Source organism: Ascaphus truei, chromosome 2 (assembly GCF_040206685.1).
Source record: "Ascaphus truei isolate aAscTru1 chromosome 2, aAscTru1.hap1, whole genome shotgun sequence".
Lineage (NCBI taxonomy): Eukaryota > Metazoa > Chordata > Amphibia > Anura > Ascaphidae > Ascaphus > Ascaphus truei.
In genome coordinates this window covers 138,576,178-138,595,415 of record NC_134484.1, presented here as the reverse complement: position 1 = coordinate 138,595,415, position 19,238 = coordinate 138,576,178, and the positions used below count along the sequence as shown (strand labels likewise).

The window sequence follows — 19,238 nt, the reverse complement described above, 5'->3', positions numbered from 1 at the left end:
CAAAACCTGGGTTTAGAACTCTGGTATTATGGTCATTGATATACTGTAATATCTTTCAATACCAAATGCTGGAGACCAACACAAAGGACATAGAAAATGATATGGCTGCTCATAAGAGTAACGCATAAATAAACCAACCGTATAATCACATCATAAAGGGTGGGTTGGTCTGGCCAAAAGTGCCCTCTCAGATCAAATAAAGGGTGTAAAAGTGAACCCCTCATTGAGTCAATTCGGGCTCCTGGTTTTTAATTTAAATATCCATTGAGCTTCGATACGAAGCAAGGATTGGTCAATATTACCCCCTCTCATGGGACATTTCAGCTGGTAGATGCCCATGAACTTGATGATATTAGTATCGCTATTATGGTATTGTGTAACATGTCAAGCAACAGACGTTTCCGCGGAATGTTTAATGGAATTTATGTGTTCTAGAACACGTCTACGTAGTTGTCTTGTCGTTTTTCCAACGTATCTCTTACCACAATTACATGTGATAAGATAGATAACGTTGGGAGTCCGACAGTTGATGAAACTGTCCACACAAAATTGTGATGTATTGTCATGATTGGTGAATACTTTGCCAACGTTGATGTGTCTGCATGCTTTACACCCTTGGCAGCGGTACATGCCCTTCACAGGGCTCAACCAAGTGGTGGGTCTAGGACGCTGAAAGTGGCTATTCACTAGTGAGTCCCGTAGGTTCTTAGACCGTCTGCTGGTAATCATGGGTCTGGGGCCTATAACCTGCGCCAAGTCATCATCGGCCTGTAAGAGATGCCAGTGTCTGGCAAATATCTTTTTGATAGCCCACCATCTCTTGTTAAAGGTGCCAATGACTCTGATTGTTTTGTCCTTAGATTTTACCTTGTTGCTGGACAAAAGAGAACACCTATCGCTATGTAATGCCCGATGGTAAGCCTTATTCAATGTTTTGATGTGGTAGCCACGATTGAGGAACCTAGATCGAAGTTCTTTGGATTGTGCAGTAAATTCTTCGATCGTAGAACAATTCCTCCGGAGTCGGAGATACTGCCCTATTGGGATGCCACTTATGAGGCTGCTAGGATGCTGGCTCTGTGCTAATAACAGACTGTTAGTCGCTCTGCTTTTCCTATAGACCTTTGTTTGGATGTTTCGGTCACAGTCAATATAGATATTCAGATCTAGGAATGTTATTGAGATGGTACTCAGCACAGTCGTGAGCCTCAAATTGAGAGTATTAGTATTCAGCTTTTCCACAAATTCGTGGAGAAGTTGAGTGGAGCCTTCCCATAGGAGCAAAATGTCATCTATGTACCTGAACCACATAGAGATGTGGTCAGTGTACACAGAAAAATCCTAATTAAAAACGTGGATACACTCCCACCAGCCCAGGTACAAGTTGGCATACGTAGGGGCACAGGCTGTGCCCATGGCGGTACCCTGGGTCTGGTGGTAATACAGCCCATCAAAAACAAAGTAATTATGTGTTAGAACATAATTCAATAGATCCAAAACAAATGAGTTGTGTCTGTTAAACCTACAGTCCCTGGTCGACAAAAAGTATTGGACAGCAGTGAGACCATTCTTATGAACGATGGAAGTATATAGTGATTCAACATCTAAGCTCACAAGAATAGTCTCAGGTGTAACATGGATCCCATCAAGTCTCTTAAGTGTGTCTTTCGTATCCTGAACATACGATGGGAGACTAATGACGAAATCCCTTAGGACCTTGTCTAAGTAAATGCTGCTGCCCTCGGACAAACAATTGTTGCCCAGATAATTTATCCTATATCTATACTTACTTATTGATCCAGAGGAAGGCAAACAAAAAACCTCATTTAGGGGAAAAATTAATTCCTTCCTGACTCCAAGAATTGGCAATCGGATTAATCCCTGGATCAACATCCTTCCCATGTATACTTATTTGGCATATCCCTGTATACCTTTCCCATCTAAAAAGAGGTCCAACCTTTTTTTGAACAAATCTATTGTATCTGCCATCACAGTCACCATGGGTAATGAATTCCACATTTTAACTTCCCTTACTGTAAAGAACCCTTTCCTTTGTTGCTGGTGAAATTTCCTTTCCTCCAACCTTAAGGTATGGCCCCGAGTCCTTTGTACTGCCCGTGGGATGAATAGTTCTTTTGAATGCTCCTTGTATTGTCCCTGAATATATTTGTATATAGTTATCATATCTCCTCTTAGACTTTCTAATGTAAATAATCTTTTCTAATGTAAATAAATCTAATTTAGCTAGCCTCTCCTCATAAGTTAGAATGTACATCCCCTTTATTAATTTGGTGGCTCTTCTCTGCACTCTCTCTAGTTCCATAATGTCTTTTCTTAGGATTGGTGCCCAAAATTGTACTCCATATTCAAGGTGTGGTCTTACTAATGCTTTGTAAAGGGGCATAATTATGTTTACTTCCCTTCCATCCATTGCCTGTTTGATGCAAGATAAGATCTTGTTTGCCTTTGCAGCTACTGCATGACATTGGGCACTATTGCTAAGCCTGCTGTCTACAAGCACTCCTAAATCCTTCTCCATCAAGGATTCCCCCAATATATCTCCATTTAATTTGTAAGTCGCTTTTTTATTCTTGCATCCCAAATGCATAACCTTACATTTATCTGTATTAAACCTCATCTGCCATTTTCCTGCCCACGTTTCCAGTCTCTCCAAGTCCTTCTGAAGAGAAATTACATCCTGCTCTGATTCTATTACCTTACACAATTTAGTATCATCAGCAAAGATGGAGACTTTGCTCTCGATCCCAACCTCAAGGTCATTAATAAACAAGTTAAACAGCAGGGGTCCCAGTACCGATCCCTGAGGTACTCCACTCACGACTTTAGCCCAAGCTGAAAAAGTTCCATTTATGACAACCCTCTGTTGTCTGTCCTTTAACCAGTTTTCAATCCAGGTGCATATATTATTACTAAGTCCAATTTTCTTTATTTTGTGCACCAACCTCTTGTGTGAAACCGTATCAAAAGCCTTTGCAAAATCTAAGTAGACCACACCACTGCATTATCCTGGTCTAAATTCCTACTTACCTCCTCAAAGAAACAAATAAGGTTAGTTTGGCAAGATCTATCCTTCATAAATCCATGCTGACTATTACTAATAATTTTGTTTTCCATTAGGTATTCCTGAATATTATCCCGTATTAAACCTTCAAGTAGTTTCCCTACTATTGAAGTCAGGCTTACAGGTCTTTAATTTCCCGGTTGTGATCTAGCTCCCTTTATAAATATAGGCACCACATCTGCTTTACGCCAATCTTGTGGTACTGAGCCTGTGGAAATGGAGTCCTTGAATATTAAATATAATGGTTTTGCTATTACTGAGCTTAACTCCTTGAGAACTCTTGGATGTATGCCATTGGGGCCAAGTGCCTTATTTACTTAAATTTTTTCAAGTCGCTTATGGACTTCTTCCTCAGTTAACCAATTGTTCATTACTATGGAGGTTGTGGCTTCCTCCTGCGGCACTACTATTGAACTTGTTTCTTCCCTGGTAAACACAGAGGCAAAAAAATTGTTTAATACCTCAGCTTTTTCCTTATGTCAAATAATCTGCTTACCCATCTCACACTGAAAGGGTCCTATATTTTCTTTTCTCATTTTTTTGTTATTAAGGTACTTAAAGAACTTTTTAGGGTTGACCTTACTTTCTATTGCAATCCTTTTTTCATTATCCATTTTTGCTAATTTGATTGCCCTTTTGCAATTTTTGTTACATTCCTTATAATTCTGATAAGATGTCTCTGTCCCTTCTGACTTGAAGAATCTAAACGCCTTCCTCTTCTTGTCCATTTCCTCCCCTACCTGTTTATTTAGCCACATTGGTTTTGACTTATTTCTTTTATACTTATTACCCAAGGGTATACACTGATAAGTGTGCTTTTCTAACAATGTTTTAAAGACTGCCCTTTTATCTTCTACATTTTTCCCTGCAAAAACATCATCCCATTGTATTACTACTAGATTAGACCTCAGTTTATTAAAATCTGCGTTTCTAAAGTTTAAAGTCTTTGTTGAATCCAAGTAATCTGTTTTTTTATAATGTATTTCAAATGAGACCATGTTATGATCACTGTTACCCAAATGTTCCTGGACTTGAATATTTGTTATTACTTCTACATTGTTTGATATGACCAAATCCTGAACTGCTCCTCTCCTGGTTGGTTCCTCAATAATTTGGGTCATATAATTGTCTTTAAGCACCCCCAAAAACCTGTTTCCTTTTGTTGTAACGCTAATCTCATTGCCCCAGTCTATGTCTGGATAATTAAAATCCCCCATTATGCAAACATGACCCAGTTTTGATGCCTACTCCATTTGCAAAAGTATTTTAGCTTCCTCAATCTCACAGATATTTGGTGGTTTATAGCATATTCCCACAAACATTTTCTTTATACTTTTACCTCCACTGCTAATTTCTATCCACAAAGTCTCTACATTTACATCATTCCCTTCATAGACATCATCCCTTATAATAGGTTTCAGATCCGGTTTAACATATAAACATACTCCACCTCCCCTTCTATTTGTTCGATCCTTCCGAAAAAGAGAATAACCCTCTAAATTAACTGTCCAGTCATGAATTTCATCCCACCATGTTTCAGTAATGCCTATGATATCATACTGCTCCCTTGCAGCTATTAATTCAAGTTCCCCCATTTTATCTGTCAGGCTTCTTGCATTAGCAAGCATGCATTTAAGTTTTTTTTCAGCCTGTACTATTATCTTATCTGCTCCTTCCTTTCTGCTCCCACTTGGTTTAGTCTTTAGAAGTTTTCTAGTATTATCTGTATTTACTATGGGTGTCTCATTGCTTGTCAAACTTGCACTTGCCCTCATTATACCTCCATACCACCTTGTATCCTCATCTATTCCATTTAGTTCATTATCTGTTTCATTCTCCTCCCCCCTCCATCCTAGTTTAAAATCTCCTCCAACCTTTTTAGCATTCTCCCCCCTAGCACAGAAGATCCCTCTTCATTGAGGTGCAATCTGTCCCTAGAATATAGATGGCACCTCTCAGAAAAGGAGTCCCAGTGCTCTAAAAACCCAAACCCCTTTTTCCTGCACCACTTTCTTAGCCATGCATTAACCTCCCTGATCTCTGACTGTCTCCCTGCGGTAGCGCATGGCACTGGTAGTATTTCAGAAAATACTACCTAGGAGGTCCTTGCCTTAAGCTTTTGGCCTAGATCCCTGTAATCATTTTTTAGGACCCTCCATCTTTCTCTAACTTTGTCATTGGTGCCAACGTATACCAAGACCGCCGGGTCAATCCCAGCCCCCCCCCCCCCCAACAATCTGTCTACCCGATCCGCAATGTGCCGAACCCGAGCACCCGGGAGACAACAAACTGTTCGGTTCATGCGGTCCCGGCAACAGATTGTCCTATCTACCTTCCTAATAATGGAGTCCCCTACCACCACAATCTTTCTTTGTATCTGAGCATCCTGAGTCCCCACTGTGCTGGAGGAAATATTCCCATGGCAGCTAGAGGAATTAGTCTCCCCCAGCCTTGCAATTTCTGCCCCAACATTCACAATATCTTCACTCAACATGGCAAATCTATTGGGATGTGTCAGCTCAGAAACGACCTGCCTCTCCCTATTGCCCCTGCTTCCCCTTCTAACTGTCACCCAACTACCTACCTGCTCCTCACTAACAGCGCCACCATCTGCACCACTAGTCGAAGCAAGGGCCTACTCAGTTAGCTCTAATTCCCTTTCAAGATTGCCAATGTCCCTCAATATTGCAAGTTGCCTCTTCAGAACAGCAATCTCTGACTCCAAAGAGACCACCCACTCACACTTTTCACAGCGGTATGCTCCTTGGAACAGCTGCTCCAAGTGCACATACATGTGGCAAGATGTGCATTGAGTGGCATTTTCAATCTTGCTCATTCTAGCAACTATGAAGTTTAGAAGTACTAACAGTAAACTGTACTTCAATAAACTATACCTTGTTTAACCGCTTCCTTGTTCAAACTGCTTCTGGTTCTAACTGCACACACTTTAACCAACCAGCACTTCAAATCAACCACTCAGATCAGTCAGTACAAGCAAGCATGGCCCCTTTAAGAATACATTCCACTGGACTATGTCACTGTGCTCAGTCAGTGGATGACAGTTGGTGACAGTTGGAGACAGTTGGAAAGGGAACTGAGGGGGTGAGGGTGTGCAGGCCCATCCTGCACAGAGAGTCCATGCAGGACCCCTAAGAGAGAGGGAACTGCAGAAAGAGAGTTGCCCCACTGGACCAGTGCATGCAGCAGGGCCCAGCAAAGACCAGGACCTAACAGTGCAGAGGGAAGCCGGCAGACAGAGGCTACTACAGAGAGAGATTAGAGAGCCCAGCTATGCAGGATTTACATCAGGTTGGAGTGGGTGAGCTAACCCACAAAAGATATAAGCTTCAGTTATATTGCCATCACAGTTTGATCTTTGTGAAGCACCAGGCCTGAAATACACACACAGTTTATGAGCTCTAACGATTGCGCTAGCACACCAGAATCTACAGGCCAGTACCCATTATTGGGAGGCCAGACAGAGATAAAAGTTATTATTTGTTTGCGCAGTTCTGGGTAGTTCTGGGGTGTTAGTAATTGTGTTATGTATTATATATGTTCCTTTTATTTATAAAACTGTTATATGTAAACTGCAGTGTTGTGCCCCTTATTACTGATCCCACTCAAAAGTGAGGGTTGCTAAAGTAAACGGATTCAGGCCCCCACCGCATATACTGAGGTATGGCCAAATAAAGAGCGGTTACATAAATATGGGAAGAATTTTTTTTCCCCCGTATGAGACAGCATTGGATACTGTTTCACTGGGGGTTTTTCTTTGGCTTCATCTGGATCAATATACTGTAGATACAAAAATAGAATAAGTATCTGCCAACTAAATTTAACGTAGGTTGAACTTGATGAACATACTGTGTCTTTTTTCAACCTCATATTACTATGTAACTACATACCATTCCTAAGCTGTTTTGCCAAATGTATTAAAAAGACCAACCCAATCTCCAACATCTCCAAAAAATCACAGAAATTTCCTAACAAGGCCTTCTTTTTTTGCCTACAGGTTAGTGAGTTGGAAGTAAATGGTCAATTTGAATCAGTCTGTGAGTCTGTGTTCAATGAACTTGAATCTCAGGCAGTTGATGCCCTGGATCTGCCAATGCCAGCATGTTTTCGAATGAGGAGCCACAGCTATGTTAGAGCAATCGAGAAAGGATGTTCTCAAGATGATGATAGCGTATTGCTCCGGCCAACTTCTCCTGCACGCACAACTACTACAGTGAGGACCATCCAGAGCAACACTGGTCAGTACTTACATTTCTTTTTTTACTGTGGATAATGCTAATCAATAGAACCAATCTTTTGGCAAATAGGGGCCACAGTCCAAAGGCATGTCACAATCACTTGTTTGCTACTCAGAGTGATCACATGATTATGACATCACTGATAATGCAAACGGAAAAGGAGGTGTCCCATATAACACTCTAAGGGGCCGATTCACAAAGCAGTGATAAAATCAGTGCTTTTGCGTCCAACAATGCATTTTTTTTATCGTGCTATATGACATGAAGCCAAAAGTGCGATTCACTAAGAAGTGAAGGCCATTTTTTAAAGTCCGATAAAAACAAATGCACTATCGTGCGACCTGTTTTTTGTATCAGTGCTATCGTGCTATAAATTCTATAGCGCGATAGCTGCTAGAAAAAATGCAGCCTATAAGAGCTGCATGGAGACGCAGTGTCTCCATGCATGGCTCTTACAGGCGATCGTGCAATAAAAATATTGATTTTAATAATAGTGTACATGAGCAAGGGGGTCTGATGAGCTGAACCGCATTGATTTCAGTCTCGGGGACCCCTTACTTCCAGAGATACAGGCCCCGGTATGGGGTGCTGGTATCCCCTGTGCTTTTAAATCTCCCGCGTCATGTGACCATGGGATATAAATCCTGCACTGGTATACTGACACCCCATAACAGGGGCTGTATCTCATAAAGTAGGGGGTCCCCAAGGCTGAAATCAATGCGGTTCACAGGAAGATGCCGACGAAACTACATCCGTTGGGACTTACCATGGGGTTGGATTGACAGATGAAGAACATTAAAGATAAGAAAGAAATAATAACAGATGAAGATAGAAGAAGGTGATAAAAGATAAAAAAAAAGAAGAATTTTGTTACCTGTTCCGGATGTTCAAGGTGGGTGGCGTTGCATTGACTTTGATAATGTCGCGGTACGAGAGCTTCCTGAAATGCCAGGATTTGGAGGGTCAACGCTTCTAAAGGTAAGAAAAATATTGAATGTATGTAATTTTATTTTTACAGGTTTTTTATAGTATTTTTTTATTTTCATGTTTTTCATTGCCCATTTACTGATAATGTATTAATCTGTGCCCGTTTAGAGTACATAGCAACACAGTGATAGCCAATGCATTTTTTGGCAAATGCTATTCTCTATTGATTTTTTATTTTTCTGTTTATTGTTTGGCTTGTTTTTATTTCATTTTATGATTGTTTGGTGGGTTTAATTAATTATTTATTTTGTTGGCTACTGGTTTTAATTAATGTGTTGGCTAGTTGTTTTATTAATTAATTGATTTCTTGGCTAGTGTTTTAAATTCATTAATTGTTTTGTTGGCTAATGTTTAAAATTAATTAATTATTTTGCTGGTTAGTGCTTTTATTTATTAAATTGATTGGTTTGTTAGTGCTTTTATTTATTAAATTAATTGGTTGTCTAGTGCTTTTATTTATTTAATTGGAGTTTTTAGGTGCTTGTGTATATCTTTTATTATTGTGTATTTTTGGCCTTCATGCTTTTTTATTAGAGTGACCATTGACTGCTATAGTGGCTTATCAAGCCCATATTATATGGGTATGATGTATCACTATCAGAAAAGACGGTGCAAAACAGCGCTAAACACACAATAATAAGATAATATAATATTAATAATTGGCAGCCAGACAAAAACTGACTGTACAGTCAGTAACTAGGCAAAGAGAAAAAAGATAAGCCGGCGCCAGTTCAAACCGTGACGTTTAAAGTCCAAATCAAGTCCTTTAGTGATGGTGATGAGCAAAGTGCAGATTTCCTCCAAAACCTGACGTGATATGTGAAAAAACAAAGAGAGAATTATGGTGCAGTATGTCAAATTGAGGACATAAAAACATATACCACTGACAACATAAAACAAACAAGACAGACTCACAACAACAACTAGCCAGACAAAAATTAATAAAAAGCTATTTAATAACAACTAATGCAGAATTCTGGATAATTTCACACACTAATCCGGGGGGGCAAAATCGTTGCCCTACTCACAGGATGCAGGATGTTTGAAAGCAGTAGTACTGGAAGCACTTTCTGTGGATCCAAGATGGCCACCGGAGCTCACTATCTGGCGTCCCCACGTGTGGCAGATGCTGTATGGAGCTCCAGAGGGTCTGGATCAGTGATGCTGCTACGCGTGTCTCTCTCTCCTCCTGCCGGTTTCAAATTCTCCTTCTCTCCTGTACCCAGCCGTGCGGTGTACTCTCCACGAATAATAAGCTTCTAAAAACTCGTTTTTAGAAGCTTATTATTCGTGGAGAGTACACCGCACGGCTGGGTACAGGAGAGAAGGAGAATTTGAAACCGGCAGGAGGAGAGAGAGACACGCGTAGCAGCATCACTGATCCAGACCCTCTGGAGCTCCATACAGCATCTGCCACACGTGGGGACGCCAGATAGTGAGCTCCGGTGGCCATCTTGGATCCACAGAAAGTGCTTCCAGTACTACTGCTTTCAAACATCCTGCATCCTGTGAGTAGGGCAACGATTTTGCCCCCCCGGATTAGTGTGTGAAATTATCCAGAATTCTGCATTAGTTGTTATTAAATAGCTTTTTATTAATTTTTGTCTGGCTAGTTGTTGTTGTGAGTCTGTCTTGTTTGTTTTATGTTGTCAGTGGTATATGTTTTTATGTCCTCAATTTGACATACTGCACCATAATTCTCTCTTTGTTTTTTCACATATCACGTCACGTTTTGGAGGAAATCTGCACTTTGCTCATCACCATCACTAAAGGACTTGATTTGGACTTTAAACGTCACGGTTTGAACTGGCGCCGGCTTATCTTTTTTCTCTTTGCCATGATGTATCACTATGCCAATCAATGGGTACAGGATGGGTATAGTGGTCCCGGGTGGGTGGTTTGGCCTCCAGGGTGGGTAGCGTGGAAGGGTGGGTTAACCACTTAATTACTATAGCGGTTATTAACTGCTAAGGTGATTAAGGGGTTAGGGGCCATTAGATTGTATTTTTTCATGTATTCTTGCTGGCATCAGTGGACATGGACCTGGAGTATACAGATGAGGACGCCCTTCATGATGGCAGGGGTAAGTAGAAAGGTTTATTTACTTTATTTCTGCTGGCTGGCTAATGTTTTTTTTATAATGGGCAAATGAGCAATTATCATATCTGGATAATAGTTATTTTGCCCATTACATTACTGTATGTGTTTGGGAAGGGGGGTGGGAGTAGGGGGGTGTATTTATTTAAATTTATTGGGAAGAAAATGTACCCACATGATTGGTACTGCAGGCCAGTGGGGACCACCCGATTGCCCCCAGACACCCGTGGGGACCACCTGACGGCCCCAGGACACCAGGGGACCTCCTGAGGGCCCCCAGACACCCGTGGGGATCACCCAAGGGCCCCCAGACACCCACAAGGATCCCCCGGGGGTCCCCAGACACCCACAAGGACCACCTGAGGGCCCCCAGAACCTGGAAGCCCCCGCTGGCCTCTGGTGTAAATAATGTGCAGTCATTTTGTTTGTTTATGCTTTTATACATGTATGTCTCCATCTCGTTTGTGCCAGCCTTTAGCTGGTGATAAAATCTGGTGAGCTTTTATAGTACAATAAACTAATCACAGCTTTGTGAATAGTAGTTACTGGCAACAAACGGTGAATTAGCCATTTTTTGGCCTATTGTACGACTTTTTTTTAATGACTGTTTATGGGTGATAAAAAGCCATTATAGCGCAATACTGCAGTGTTATTACTGCTTAGTGAATAGCAGAGCAGGCAGTATCGTGCTATAAGGCATTTATCATACTTAAACCCATTTATCACTGCTTTGTGAATCAGCGCCTAAGTGCCATTAGTTCCTACTATAAAGTTCCTACGATCATTACACATGTGGCATTCAATAAGGTGCAAGATAGGAGTTGACAAGAAAAATCTTCACATTTTTGAGAGATTGTGATCTCTCTCTTCCTAGTAGCATTGACACTGGCAAAGACAAACCATGTCACACATACTACTTTTGTAGCCAAATTGAACTCCTGATGTTTTTGCTATAGAACCATCTTCCCTTTGCCAGGTAGTTTTGCACAGAGTCTCACACATTAATGAATAGGCCCCGTTTTCTCCTCACCACTAAAATATATTTCTCTGAAACACAATGGATTGTTTGCTAGTAGATACTGTAGGATAAATCAACCTGCCAATTGATGTCAATGGGAATGAACTGAAATCACTAGCTTCTGAAATTCTTGTATTTACGTTTAACCTTCCACTCAATTTCAATACAAATGATACAAGTGCGGGGCTGTGTTTGATCATTCCGATGATGATTTAGTAATTTATTAGATTTTTCTGTTCGTAACAATAATAGCTGAGAAGAAATGTCCTAAGGACTTATGGACTAAGGGTACTGCAGATCAAGCTGAAGACACTGTGGCAATGCTTCCGAACCCACACAGTGATATTAGACGGCGCTTTCACACAACATATAAATATTAATGGGTCAAAGTGACATATCAGTGAACTAATAAAAGTTTAGGTGAATGATGGGCAAAAACCTCTGGTGAGTTCTTGTTTCCCAAAGTCCTCTACTTCAAACAACTCCACAGTTGGAGAAGGATGTTTATTTATCTACACACCGTAAGTGGGCTGACATATGAGCCAAGATTAAATCAAGATCCTCCCTATAATTTTTCTGAGACCGTGTACACTATATATGCTCTTCTTTTTTGGGTGATCCTGCTCCTTCTGAATTTTGTGGAGAAATGATTCCGAATCAACATTAAGTGTCATTTAGTGTATTCAAGACATTCATTTAGTGTCTGCTTTAGCGTATGCTTTGCAGTAATGTTGGCTGCAGTAGCATAAAGCATAATTTGCATCATCAAGGATTATTTATTCTACAGTGATGCTATGGGACAATAGGGAGACAATTTACTTGATTCACAAATAATTTTGGGATGTTTCAATTTCTCCCTTTTGTACATCAATGTTCTGCTCTTTTATAACTTAATTTAAATGGTTTTCCTAAGAAACCTGGGTGGGATGGAATGTTTACTAACTGTCTTAGACACTTTGCAAAGCAGGGTGCTATTTACGAAAGTGCCCCAGCTGCAAAAGACGGGGCCATTGTAATGTATTTTGTATTTATTGCTAATTAATATTTAATTTCAATATTTAGGTGCTTCTGCATGTCTACATGCTCCATTGCAATCACTGAGTGATCTGTCAGTGATGTTAAAAAAAAATAGTGACATATATTTTATATTTCTGGCGTGTTACACAATGTTTTAATGCACTATGCTGTTATGAGATTGTCCATAATGAATGGTACGCACTATGACAATTTGTGTTGCTCACAGTAACACACAGATGGTCTCTGTTAATCTTCTGAAAGAAATACCTTCCCCTGCGAAAGTTATATAGTCTGGAACCACTCTATGTGCTAGGGGTTGCAATAATTACAGTGTGGGTTCAATGGAAAGCTTGCACATTTCTTTTTGTATAGGATATTTGCACAACAATCAGTGCTCACACTTATGCTAGGGGTGGGATGTACCACTTAGAAGATTTTTAAATAATGAAACATCACAGTTTTAGGAACTAATCTGCATTGTTCCTTATATTCTTTACTTCTGTTGCATTGTGGGATGTTGGCTTCATGTATTAATTGGACAGTGCATTCAAATGATATGAGAGGGAGAAATGTCATCACACAGCGTTGTTATTGCATGTAAAGCAAATGTTATTACAAAAAACAATGCGTAATACTATAGGATAGAGCAAAGTTCTGCCAAAAATAAGTTTTTGACTTTTAGGAGAACTGGAAATACAATTCTTCCAGTATTTTTCCAATATTTTGTATATGAGTAAGATTGTTTTGTGATTTATATATATATGACAATGTCCTGCTAATTATATGTTGTATGCTATGACTGTAGTGGGGTGTAAAAATGTTGGATGTTTAGGAGTTCCACATGTATAGACAAGCAGTGATAGGACAACTAAAATATGGTGGTACAGATGGTGAATGTAAGGTGTTCCACCAGAGAGAGTTATTCAGGACTGAAAGGGTTTACCACTAGGTATGAAAAGATGTTTTTACACTTTTTGGGTATATGCATTGCTGCTTGGATGCACACAACCCCCACTATCGCTATGCTGCAAGAAAGAAAAGTTTTTATACTAAGAACACATCTGCAAGAATATACCCTTTGACATGTCTTTGTAAGACTCAATCGTTGTGCTTACTGTGTACAGTATTTCCATGTATCTGTATATGTACATTTTACAAACCGGCGCTCCTTTTGTTTACTGAAATCCAGACTGATCCGGTCATCATTTTATTTCTCCCCACGCACACTCCACTTAGCGGCGCCCTGCAGATGATTTCCGGAAACGTAGTGTGTGTTTCTCTGCACACCCTTGGTCTCTTTGAAATACCACTTACAGTATGTCGGTCATTCATTCTTTTCATGCAGTAGCACAATGTAATGATAGCTGTTCTTAGAGTAGTATTCAATTGGCAAAAATATAAAGAATTGCAGCAGAAAACCTATATGGCTTGATAAAAAGGGAAATCAACAAGTGTAACCCTTTTTATATAACCCTTTCCACGTTGATAGCCCCTCTGCTGATAAATAGCATGATAAAATATCATAGACATGCTCTTCTCCAAATCACTAATGATGTAGTGTTATACAAGGGTCCGATGGAGTAGCCTTTGGATTTGTAAGGATTTCCTCTTATGATTTCGTTCAGTCCCTTTATTAGATGCTCCTGTTCGGCTTTCCAGGGTGTTTTTTTTATTCTCACTTTTTCATTTTGTTTTAATAGCAAAAGCTTCTAATGATTAATAACTGTCAGAATCAGAATATTTCCTCATTTGCATTTTCCTATTCATAGAGCTGTGAAGCCATAAGACAACTCAAGCTAGAAACATTCAACATGGAGCTTAAAACAGATGTTGTTTTGGTACACAGTGATACTGAATGATTGTATGAATGATGCTCTCAAAATAGCTTATTTTTTTCTGTCAGTATTGGTGTGTTTAATAAGGTGACGTTGTCAATAATAATTTACTTGGCAGTTTGAGTCTATTTTATATACAAGATTTTTACACAGTTAAAAACAACCCCGAAAATGGTGTGTATATATACGTATATAAAATATGTGTAGCCTAGGAGAGGTACAGATTTTAAATAATTTACATGTTTAAACCACTTTAAAGGTTTTATATTCAGAATTAGAAAGCGCTTTGTGTTTTAACTCTATCCATATGTCTACGGGAGAAGGAGCGGCTCAGTGAGTAAAGACACTGACTGGCACTGAGTTTGCAGTTCAGTTCCTGGAGCCGGCTCCTTGTGACCTTGGGCAAGTCACTTTATTTCCCTGTGCCTCATGCACCAAAAACATAGATTGTAAGCTCCACGGGGCAGGGATATGTGCCTGCAAAATGTCTCTGTAAAGCACTACGTAAAACTAGCAGCACTACACAAAAATGTGCTATTATTATACTCGCCCACTACCACTTGGCTATAGATTTTCTGTTCAAGCTCATCTTATTGAGGTTTCTAAAAGTACATAGGAGCTTTAAAAGGATATGTTAACTTTTGGGAGCCGACGGACATTGTTACTACGTCATAGGATCTAACACTCAAGGGGCCCTATGACATAGAGACTATGTTATCATCTAAATTACTCATTTATTTAGGTGAGTATTTTACAGGAAGAGGAGAACTCCTCATCTTCTGTTCCGTTATCAGTAACAGAGCGATCACATGATCGCGAGTACCAGTGGGTCCATGGCACTCTGGTGCTGTGGTCCCTCTGGCACACAGGGGGTGAATTTACACTGAATTAAGATGCATTTGGAAAAAATGAACCTAGCAAACCAACATTCAATATATTTATTTCTCTCTCTTGTCCTTGCATTGAAGAGTTCTTGTGTAGAAGGATTTTAGTTCTGATCCATTGGAATAAGTAAAGTCAAGCTAATCACCAAACCAAAGTAAACCATTGATACTCATTCCTAAACATATTTCATCGCATCAGTGACTTGACCTTTAATCTGATTATTCCCATATATGTCTTTTCTTTATGGGGCACCCACTGTCTCTCTTTCTTTACCATTACATAGTTACATAGTTACATAGTAGATGTGGTTGAAAAAAGACATACGTCCATCAAGTTCAATCTATATTTAGACAACAGATACTTTATCCTATATTTGTACTTACAGTATATGGATCCAGAGGAAGGCAAACAGAAAAACTCAGTGAAATATCATCTAATGATATCTCCTAAGGGGAAAAATAAATTCCTTCCTGACTCCAAATATTGATTATCAGATTACTCCCTGGATCAACATCCTTGCCATGTTTATTTATTAGGTATAGCCCTGTATACTTTTCCTTTCTAAAGAGATGTCCAACCTTTTTTGAAGATATCTATTGTATCTGCCATTACAGTCTCCATGGGTAATGAATTCCACATGTTAACTGCCCTTACTGTAAAGAACCCTTTCCTTTGTTGCTGGGGAAATCTCCTTTCCTCCAGCCTCAAGGGATCACCCTGTGTCGTTTGTACTGCTCTTGGGATTAATAGTTCGTTTGAAAGCTCCTTGTATTGTCCCAGAATATATTTGTATATACAGTAGTTATCATATACCCTTAGATACCTATTTTCTAATGGAACCCCGGTCTCCTTTCAGCCCCAGAGACCCCCCAGGTAGTGCTCCGAGGCTCTGCGGCACACCCGGCTAGCGGGGGCCGCCATGACAGGTTGCACGAGCATGCGCATTGGTCGCGCAGTCGCAGTAAGGGTAGCACACGCGGTCCCAATGCTAAAGAGGTCCTGAGTGGACTACAATTCCCAGCAGCCTCTGGGGATTGCACTTTCACCCACATCACGTGCAGCCAGCCAGCAAATAGGGATTTGCAGCTTCTCCTGTGGAGGAAGGCTACAATGTTGCGGGGACCACGTTTGGCAGTTGAAGCTGGGAGCAGGAAGGGGGAGGAGGGTGTAGGGAGCAAGTGGATCCTACACTAGTTAAGGTAGTTCCCCAGATGCCAGGCAGGCCCCAATCCCCACCAGGGTAGGGGGTAAGTACTGAGGGAGGGCCCATAGGTTAGGGACTCTGCCCTTAGGTGTGTGATTGTGCAGTCTTGTCAGTGTCACGGCTGGTAGTGCTGTGAGCGCTGACAAGTAGGCACAGTGTGTGCAGTGTGTTTGCTGCAGAGGTTAGGGAGAAGTTAGTCAGAGGGAACCTGGGTGGGTACGGGAGAGGTAGTGTGGGTGCAGGAGGTCAGTGACCCGCCTGCATAGGATAGGCTACCCCGTAAGCCCTAGGAGTTTCCCCTAAAGCCATCCAAGGTTGCTGTGCTGTAGGGACGGCCTATAGTACAGCGAATGTCACGGTAGTTCACGGAGTCAGATAGTGACTCCATTGAAGCTGCGTACCCGTGCAGAAAGTTGGGCGCTGCCCTTCGTTGCGGTTGCAGAGGCCATCTTGGTGGGGTCTTCCCGGACGGTGGATCCTGGATGTCGGGCCGGAACTCGACGGATCCTTTGTGAAGCAGTTGCAGATCCGAGCACTGGAGTGCTCGGCAGGTACTATATCATCAAGTGCACCAACACCGGTCATCAGGCGCTGATCCCGCCTTAGGCTAAACTCTTTGTAGGAACACTGAGCGAGTGGTTATAAGACTGAGCCTATACCATATAGTATCATACATGGACACGGTGTGTGGGGCACGTGGGGAGGGGACAGACACGTTACTCCTGATTAGAGTGGCTGGGCCACTAAGGTTACCTGTTGCATTATAGAGTTATAAGGTTACTCTGCATTATCGTTAATACAGGAAAGTTGTTTGCATTACATGTGTGTGTATGTATTTCTTGCCCAGGGGAATCTCACATCACGGGAATCCTGGGTAAGTGGAGGCGCTGCGCTAAGTAAGTGTATGAGTGTTACCCCAGGCTCCTAGCTAGCGGAGGCTCAGATCTCCATGAGCCGCAGGTGTTGTACAGCGACCAGTAGTTCCTTTGGGAGGGTGTCAGAAAAAGGGCTACACTAACATAAACAAATCTAATCTGGCTAGCATCTCCTCATAAATCAGATTATACAGTAAATCCCCTTTATTAATTTGATGGCTCTTCTCTGTACTTTCAATAGTGGTGAGTGGTGGCCAAAATTGTTCTCCATATTCAAGGTGTGGTCTTACTAATGCTTTATAAAGGGGCATAATTATGTTTATTTCCCTTCCATCTATTGCCCATTTAATGCAAGATAAGATCTTATTTGCCTTTGCAGCTACTGCATGACTTTGGACACTATTGCTAAGCCTGCTGTCTACAAGCACTCCTAAATCCTTCCCCATCAGGGACTCTCCTAATGTATCCCCATTTAATTTGTAAATTGCCTGTTTATTTATTGTTTCATAAACAACAAGTGAAAACCAAGATGCTTCCACTAGATCCTATCTAGTTGCTCTCAAGGTATTAGGTATTAATAGTATATTACAACTCAAGTGGTCGAGGAATACCAATATTTCTAATAGTGGGAGTATCAGGAACCCTCAAATACTGACAAATGTAGGGAGAGTATGGGTTGGCAACCATATAAGTAGCAAGAAAAATGATAAAATGTTATTAGTTATATTTATAAACGATGATGCATGTGATATTTATGTACATTGATAAAAAAAAAAAAAAAGCCCCCAATGTGAGGCAGCTCAGTATTCCAGGATATTGGATAAGTATTGGTGAATCTATTCCCAATTAGGGATCACTAAATGCTATTAAAAACAGGATAGCCCACATTAAACCAAATTGGAAATTAGATACTAGAGACCTACAGTAATGGTCTGTTGTATAATCTATATGTGGTGATATACAATGTATCACACTGCAGACAGTAGTGTAGTAAGGAGATGGACATGCAGTACATTCTATATGTTACATAGTCCTTATATGAATACTGCTCTAGTGAGAAAGAAGTGCTCTAAGGATAATATAGCTATTATTGCTGATGCTGCCTTACTGAGAGAATAGGATGTAACATGTATATTCAAAGTAACTACGCAATGTATTACACAAGTACTCAGACAAATATCTACATAAAATGGTCTAATAGATATATAGGGGCCTATGCTATAAGAGTTCATAAGCCACTTATTGAGCACTTATCGACCAAAATGCCTACTACGATTCTGTAAGCATCGACAAGTGGGTGATAAAAGACAGAATCGTCAAAGTTTTAAGCCTTCAAAAAAACAAAAATAGCCAAGTGAGCGGCGATAAGCCACTTATCGGCAGGTTCGTGCAATTCTAGTAGCCGTGATTAGATTATCGAGGCCTATCGCGGCTCTAGAATGGCGAGTTTCTCCCTCCCAAAATCCTCACGCCAAGAACAGTTGGCGGGAAGGTGGTCAGAACCTGCTGGGAGGCGGGGAGACAGGACTTAGAAAAAAAATGCTTTTTTTCTGCATTGGATTGATGCCAGGATTCTCCGGAGCTAATACCCATTAATATCAGCACCGGAGACACCCAGCATGAATCCCATGCAATAAAAATGCATTTACAGGCAACTTCATTACCTTAGCGGCTAACCATCTTCTTTTCCATTGCCTCCTCTACCTATTTTGCCACATTCGTTTAGACTTATTTCTTTTATATTTATTACCAAGGGTATACACTGATGTGTGCTTTTCTAACAATGTTTTAAAGACTGACCATTTATCTTCCATATTTTTCCCTGCTAAATCATCATCCCAAGTTATTCCTTGTAGCTTTGTCCTCAGTTTATTAAAATCTGCCTTTCTAAAGTTAAAAGTCTTTGTTGAACCCAAGTAATAAGGTTTTTGATATTTTATTTTAAATGAGACCATGTTATGATCACTGTTACATGTGATAAA

General features: G+C 40.6%; 1 protein-coding gene across 5 annotated transcripts in view; it reads left to right on the top strand.

Annotated features, from left to right (window-relative positions):
- The window catches only part of DLGAP1 (DLG associated protein 1), a 781,984-nt gene that overhangs the window by 554,144 nt on the left and 208,602 nt on the right, over positions 1 to 19,238 (top strand). For all 5 annotated transcript variants that reach the window (XM_075585285.1, XM_075585286.1, XM_075585289.1 and 2 more), the window contains exon 6: positions 7,098 to 7,338. In XM_075585285.1, coding sequence (XP_075441400.1) covers positions 7,098 to 7,338 — 241 coding nt within the window. The remainder of the gene's footprint in view (positions 1 to 7,097; positions 7,339 to 19,238) is intronic.